Raw genomic sequence first — 8,066 nt, forward strand, 5'->3', positions numbered from 1 at the left:
ACAGAAATATGTGTAAATATATAATACATTCTGGGCCAGATGTTTCCTGGTTGCAAGAAGGGAGGGCACAAAAAAGGTCACCCCTTATGCCTCTTCTCTGCCCCAGTTGCAGTCCCTGGTCTCTCCTGAGGTCATGCTTCTCTAGGGAATATATGAATGTGGGCAGTAGGGGAGTGTTTTTTCAGAAGGGTAAATATTGCTGGATAGATCTTCACCTTAGGGTCACTTGGCCATGGATGTATCTGGCCTGTGGCATAGTTTAGCTTTTGATTGGAAAACTGACATCAGCGTTCCTAGATAAAAAAGATAATATCCACGGAGACAAAGGTAAAATATATTAACACATAGGTATGACTTTAGCCCGTCACTGCGAATGACACATTAGCAAAATACCTTTTAAGAGGTAAGGTTACATGGAAAATTGTTGGCTTTTATTTGTCACTCTTTTGCACGAAAAACAAGAAGTGTTTAGGCATATTTTAATAGAAACATTCCTAAATACCTGATCTTTTTTTTTTTTTGGCCAACCTTTAATTTTTAACACTTGCCTAAAGAATAACATGTGCCTGATAGAATCTGGGTTGCATCAGTGAGTTTGGTAAGATGTGCATGTGTCATTTTAACAGTTGGAAGGGCTTTTCTTTTCTGCTCCTTTCCCATAGGACAGGCAGACTGAGACAAACAACGCCTCTTTCCACTGTGTGTGTGTCAGGAATCACAAAACTGTTGTTTATTCTCCAATGATCCTTGAATTCTAACTTTGTATTTGTAAGGGGGTTTGAATATGTTACTGTGACAGTCATCACCTACAGATGCCTTTACCCATAAATCTTGGTGTTGGAAAGTGTCTGTGCCTCATTTTGAAATGGGTACAGCATGTCTGCATCGGAGAATAATTTTGATAGAACCAAAAAATGAGTGGTGAATAATAATTGCAGTCATGTATTTTGCTTCAGTTACTACCACATACATTTGCTTTAATTTACTGCCATACAGCATGTAAAAGTAATTGTTAAACCATTCATCAGCTAACCCTGTGCCAAGTGAACAGAGAATAGTGGGGTTGGTTTTTTTTACTTGTTTCTTTCTTTTTGGTGTTTTTGAAAGTCAGTTCTGGGATATCGAGAGCTTCATTTTTTAACAGTTTTGAAATTACAGCTACTTACCTCCTTTCACTACACTAAAATGTAATAAAAAACAGCTACTAATAAATTTGTTACAGTCTGTAAGCCTGATTCTTCTTTCGCTTACATTGGTTTTACTCTGGTGTAATTCCATGGAGTTAGTCCTGATTTACATCTGTGTAAGTGAGATCAGACTCAAATCCTATATAGATATATATCCTGAGATTTGTATAAAGCCTTTAAGCACACTCAAGATTTTGTGGTAAATAGGCTAACACACTTTAATAAATATTGTTATTCAACACTTGAAGGAAACTGCTTGTTCAATTTTACTTTGGTTTTAATTCAGAACTGTATGTACATATTTGAACCAATATCGCTTTAGGGTTCTTTTTCTTCTTAAAAGTTGTGAAGATATTTATTGTCTTTTAAAAGATGGCATGTAGGTTTCAGTTAGCCTGCTACAAGAAAAATCTGTTGTATTACCAGTCAGTGATATGATGGCTGAAAAAAATCAGATTAACCTTAAATGAAACAAAGTTACTGCTGCTAGAAAGGGTAGCACATGGGGGAAAGCAAATGTAGTTTAGTGTAAAAGTCATTCAGACCGGCTCATCAAGATGATATTGTGAAAAAGATTATGAAGTAATTTATGGCTCCCTAGAAGAGCAAATCTTTCTCTTCAAAAGCTATATATATATCTATATTTTTTATTTGTTATTTTTTAATAGACGCGATCACCTTGCTAAGATATATGTTACTCGTTCATTTTTTCAACTTCTCATTTTACAGGTGAAAGAAACTAAACTACACCAGCCTTCACAATGCCATGATTGTAAGAAAAAATGGACAGAACTGGCCAAGATTACCTTTCTCAGACAAAAGAAGACTTTAGTGGAGAAAGCTTTACTCCAAGATAAATTAGAAGAACAGATTTATGTCAAAGTAAGCAAATGTTATTAAAACAAACACTCCGGTGCATTTTGTACACACTTGCAGTTGAGGAATCCATGAGCCAAATTGCATCCTGATTTATGACCATGCAGTCGCATAGACCTGCATGCAATGTGAGTTGGGATGGAATCTGGCCCCATGTCGTTACTAACCTGCATGGGGCTAGATCCTCACCTTGTGCTGATCATATCTATGGAGCTACTCTGATTTACATCAGCTGAAAATCTGGCTCACCATTTTCCAGAGGTTTTTTATATTGGGCGTGTCTTGATTGCTTTCCCATGATCTGTTTTCTGATTGGCTAGCCAGGAACAAAGTAAATTATATCATTGTTATATGATGCTTGCTGGTTACATCCACACAGGCTTCCATCCCATTTTCTCTCTTTTCAAGGAATGGGGTGCAAGGTGACTGCCGCATTGCATGGATGCAGGGGCAGTTTTACTGTCGCGGAGGCTGTTCCTACTGCTCTTTCTTAACCATGACTGTATTATGGTGCTGCCATTTGAATTTCATCAAAATAAGAAGTGTTCTCATAGGGTTTCAGATAGAAACCTTGTCTATTTTTCCTTACAGCTTCAATGAGCTCAAGATGGCAGCCACCTTGTGAATTATAGATTTGGAATGCAGAGGTTTTTCATTTACAATATTCTCCTGCTTGGCATGCACACTTCATCTCTTATCTTATGGATTCTCAAATCACCCTGTTTTGTACCTGAAGCGAGTTTTGTTGTTGCTAGTTTTCCCACTACTCTTCATTCTAACCTATCTAAGTATTTACACCATGCTCATCATCAAGGTTCATGAGTACCTGATGCAACGGAGGGGAGTTAGACCTAGTGAAAACTGGCCATAGTCTCAGGGAAAGAGGAGGAAGAGTGGCTCTGCAACATACTCTTTCTATCTGTCAGTGTTACAGAAGCCCTTCCAACCCCATATTCTGCTATTCAGACTCTTTGTTTCTGTATTATGCCTGGGGAGATGGCTGGTCTGCAGCAGCATCGACAGTTCAAAAGGGATTTCCTCTTGGAAGATAATGTTGACCCGATTAGCATTCTGTCCCATGGATTCCTACTTTCATGCTAGGAAAGCCTTCTGGAGTGGGTTGCTGTAGGCCCTGACAGCATGGGTGTGCACCTAGGGAACTGAATAAAGGCAGTGAGCCTCTTTGCCCCTGCCCCTGCCCATCTCAGATCTCAGATGTCCTGAGATCCCTGGGATTTCTCTGGTTTGCTGGCTCTCACATCCTGCTCAGTCTGATGTGGGGAGAATCCTCGTTCTCTGATGCAATGTTCTGCAGGATATTGTGAGCTGTAACTCATTAAATTTGCTGGCCCTTCTATGGGTAGCTCTGCACAAGGGATAATTTGGCCCTTAAGATGGCCTGTATCGTTATAGTATGTGACAGATGGTAGGAGTCCAAAATAAAATGCCTCACTGCAGTTTTCTTTTATTTCAGGACTCGCTCACACTCCTAGGAGAAATACACAAAAACCTCCCCAAGCTTTCAGAGGATCCAAGGAGTATATGGCAAAGACTGAATGAGAAAGGTCAGAAAGTGTAGAGCCTGATTATGATGAGCATTAATCAAAGAATGTAAGAGCTGGCAAAAATCTTCTGGTGACACTCATGTGCCTAATGCCTACTAATGAGAACTGTTTTGTTAGTGACAAACTGATCAGTGGGCAAATATTCCTGCAGGTAGAACCAGATATTCCCAGAGCACAGGATTCCAGCTGACAGTCCTGCTCTGTGTCCTTCCCGAATGCAAAAGCTGCAATACAGTGTAATCCAACCAAATACATTTTTCAAATTATGGAAGCTGACATTTTTTTATTATTATTCTGACAAGCAATAACTATTGTTTTTGTGGGTTTGCTTATGGGATTTCAGAGCAGCTCACTGCTTCTTACATCTGTACAAAAAATAGATGGTTCTGTTTTTCTGGGTGGGGAGGTGTAATTATTGGGCTTCAGCTCAATCTTTACCTTCTGCCTCCTGTTAAATTGAAAGCTAGAGCCCCAGGTGGAGGAGAGAAAGAGAAGGTTGCAGAGTAACTGTAAAAGGAATAAAATGAAACTGGGCATTTATAGAACTGAAATAATGAGAATATGAACTGAAATAAATCAGTAACCCTGAGGATGCCAATAGGACAAGAAATGGCATTAAATTAATCATAGAACCTGTCTGGGGTGGATGTTTAGAAAGAGAAAGAAAACAAAATACAGAATAAAACTGGAATAAAATGTCAATTAAGATAATATTTTGACTGTTTTCTGAACTTGCTGATGCATTTGCTATCACTTTCTATCGATTCCTGAAAAGGAATGTCACTATCTCATTGAGATTATCTCTGGGTGAAAGTCTGATACTAATAGGAAGTCCAAGGAAAGGGGCTTTGCACAGGAGATCTCTGGAGGCAGGAAGCAATGAAATCCTTCTGCTCACTCCAAGCAAGGCATGTGGGCAGCAGAACTATGACCACTACTATGGTCACCATCATGGCTTCTACTGACAGCTGTAGCGTGTTCCATCATCCGTCACCGGGGATGTGTAGCCAATGGATCCACATGAGTTGCAGACCCGCTGGCCTCTGCAACCTCCATGTTTTCAGCGCATTTGGGCCTTCCACAGCAATTGAGGATCTGGGAAGACATTTGTCTATCAAATGTGTATATGAAGGAGATCACTGCCTAATAGTTCAGTGGCTTGTTAAGACATTAGAATGGTACTTTGGTGTTGCATTTTTTTCCCTTTTGGTAAAAGAAAATCTATTGATGGGGTTGATTTGATGTTCTGTTTAAACAAACTACAGGTATGCAGTTGTTACATATACTATGTACTGTAGCTATCAGATCAGTGTACCCAGGGTTGTGTGTTTAGCCACATGGTTTCACGATGCACAAATCAATATAAAGCATGAAAATAAATTAGGATGGCGGGAATTAGAGGTTCACTTAGATTATCCTTGATCTTGTGGTATGAATAACCTCCATGAATGATTTCATTAGTTTTGCCTGAGTAGGTTAGGCCTTCAGTGAATCTCTAGAGCAGTCTTAAATTCTTTAGTACTAGCTGTTCTCATTCTTTCACTGGCAGCTTATTCCACCTTCTAGCAACCCTCTGGGCATAGTAGCCCATCCTAAGAACTCCCATTAGCATCACTTTCAGTTTTAGATCACGACTGCAACTTATATAGCTATCTTATATGGTGAGCAAGATGCCACTGGATTTTTTTTGTTAATGCACCATCCTTAGGTATCTTAAAATCCCCCATAAGTCTCCTATTTTCCACTTTTATAACCCTGTTCACATTAGACATTCCATCTCTGCCCCATATTTGTCTTGTGACTCCACTTCCCCTCCCTTCCCAAACTCTGCCTAATTCTTTGTCGACCTTTTTTGAACTCCACTAGCAAAAGTTCCCCCGTTACTCAACATAAGGGCTCATAAGGGCTCTGTTATGGAGCAGTGGTAGCAAAGTGCACACACAAAAAGGGAGGCCATGCCTAAGACCCTCTGAAAATTTACCCTTGCATAACACAGTGCAAAATAATACATCTGTGTAGCTTTGTTTCACTACTAAAAACAGGGAATATTAAATACAGGGTTCTAAATACATGTTGATAGGACACAACAGTGCATTTGAACTTTGCTTTTGCTGTCCAGCTTGTCACTGGAAATCTTGAAGTATTTCTTTTTAGCTCTTAGTTCTCAACTGTTTGTGTAAATACACTGAATTATAAGTTCTTTCAATCAGGCACTTACCAATTTTATTTTCCCGCAGTGCACCATTCACACCCAATTTAGAGAGGCAGTTCAGAAAATTCATTTAAAAATTCAGCACCCGTATGGTCTGTGATGTGTATCTTTTTCTGCTGCTCAGTACTGCAGGCTCAGAACAGTTTTGGAGTTCTTCTCTTTCATATTTTATCAACAGTAACTCTGGGATCTGAACACTTATTTTCTGTTACCTGGTTGCAGCTATTGCTGATGTACAGTATGAAGCAAATGAGAGAGCTTGCCCTGTAAATTACTTATTTCATACTCCTGCAGGGACTGAGACTAGTAACCAAAGAATTTTGACATGGAGACCACAGAAAGGCACCTAGATCAGTGCTCTTCCTTTTACACTCCCCAGGAGCCATTTATTTTTTTGAGAGAGATTTTTGTTTTGATCTGCAGAAACATCTTTAAAACTGTGATCAAGAAAAATGTATTCATCTGGTTTCCTTGTCTGTGCTCATTGGGGTATAAAAGGAGCAAGACTGATGCGGGGTGAGTCATACAAGAAGCAGATGTGGCACTGAAACAAATTAGTCCATCCATTGTTAAGTGTCATTTAGAGTTTTTCTTTTTTGGTTTTCATACTGCACACTCTTACCCTTTTTTAATCCTCTGAATGATTTGTGAAGTACTAGAGTTTATTGCTATGAACATCTTGCAAATGCAGAAGTAATTTGTTTTTGTTACATACACTGATTTATTTTACATATTCATTAGTAATGGTTTTTGTGAGGCTGCACTTTATTTCTTGCTAACCTGACCATAAATGTTGCTGAATTGACAACCTGAAAGATTATTATCCTGAAACTAGCACCAGACTGATACAGCATTGGCTACTATGGCAGTGCAATCTTCCCCTGAACTGCCCCACCTCTCCCTGAAGAGGTCAACTCTGAGGGGGATGAAGTTAACTCCAAGCCCATTCATTCCTTAGCCTCTTTTCTGAGCACCAGTTATAGGAGTGGACTCTATGATATGGATGCTTGCCACTAGAAAATAGGCCAAAATGTCCATTTCATTCCCCATAGGCCACTGCAATACCTTAAGATGGTAATGATGTTCAATTGCTACTGACCTGGGCTGGATTTAAACAAGGGCAGAGGTGAAAAACTGTATATCCCATTTCCGATCCCTTGTGCTCTCTGCTGCTTGGCTAGTTTCTTCACCAGTAAGCCTTATAGCAGTTTTAAATTTCTTCATTGTGTGCAAGCCACACTCACTGGGAGAGAAGTTTAGAAGTGCCACAAGCTCTCTAGTGCCCCCTGCCTTGTCAGAAACTCATCCCTGATCAACAATCTACGTAGCTTCATTGGTGCCAAGATTATACAAATTCACCTTTCCTTCCTTGAGACACCTTTCACTGTAGCCAATGTCATCAGAGCCGATGAAGCCAGTCCGATCCCATTCATTCAAATAGAAAGTTTGTCAGGAGCGTTGAACTGGTGGCAATGAAGTGAAAGGTTTACTGCTTTAAAGAAGAGTGCCCTCCTGTGGGAATGAATCATCGTATGGACATAGTGCCCAGCTTCTACGCCGCTGCAAATCTGGACTAACTCTACTGATTTCAGTGCAGTTAACCCAGATAACCCTGGTATCGAGTGTGAAAGTTGTTCTAATATGTATAGTTTTTAAAATAATAATGTGCCCCGTGTCTTCAAGTTACAACTTAAATATTATCTGGTATAACAAAGAAATTACCTTTTATTGTCTCCACTGAATAAAAATGTAGCTGGACACACAAACTTGCGCAAATTGCTGCTGCATACAGTATAGATGTTATAGTAAGTGGCACTTTGTTAAAAATTTAAAATGTTTCAGAGTTTTTTATTTTCACAAATGTATATATCAATAATGTATGGATTAGGTTTGCATTTTTGTCCTCCCCAGTGTACTGTCCCTTTCTCTCACATAGTTGATATACTATAGGTCTTTACCTACACAGACATGAAAATGGGATTGATAAGTTATGAGGGGTGGTGGGGGGAATGCCACTTTGCCCTTTCCCCAAATAAGGTAGTGGGTACCTTGTTCTTTTCAGAACATGCCTTTCAAGTTGCTAATAAAATAGATCAGGGGGCCCTATGAAAGCATTATCCACCTTCTGGACATGGGCATTCACTGCTTGCTTATTTATTTATTTATTTATTAATAAAATAGTACTGTTTGTTCTCACAATGAATAGTGTGTATGATCCATAAATAC

The 8,066-nt window shown here is 39.4% G+C and overlaps 1 protein-coding gene across 2 annotated transcripts in view; it reads left to right on the forward strand.

Moving 5' to 3' along the window:
• Positions 1–4,359, forward strand: part of CUNH8orf48 (chromosome unknown C8orf48 homolog) — a 38,785-nt gene extending 34,426 nt beyond the window's left edge. For both annotated transcript variants that reach the window (XM_026653002.1, XM_024209279.1), the window contains 2 exons: positions 1,917–2,069; positions 3,538–4,359. In XM_026653002.1, the coding sequence (XP_026508787.1) occupies positions 1,917–2,069; positions 3,538–3,642 (258 nt within the window). In that variant the 3' untranslated portion in view covers positions 3,643–4,359. The remainder of the gene's footprint in view (positions 1–1,916; positions 2,070–3,537) is intronic.
• The last annotated feature ends 3,707 nt before the right edge of the window (positions 4,360–8,066 follow it).

This window comes from Terrapene carolina, unplaced genomic scaffold, assembly GCF_002925995.2.
Source record: "Terrapene carolina triunguis isolate 2854851 unplaced genomic scaffold, T_m_triunguis-2.0 Scaffold131, whole genome shotgun sequence".
NCBI classification, from domain to species: Eukaryota; Metazoa; Chordata; order Testudines; family Emydidae; genus Terrapene; species Terrapene triunguis.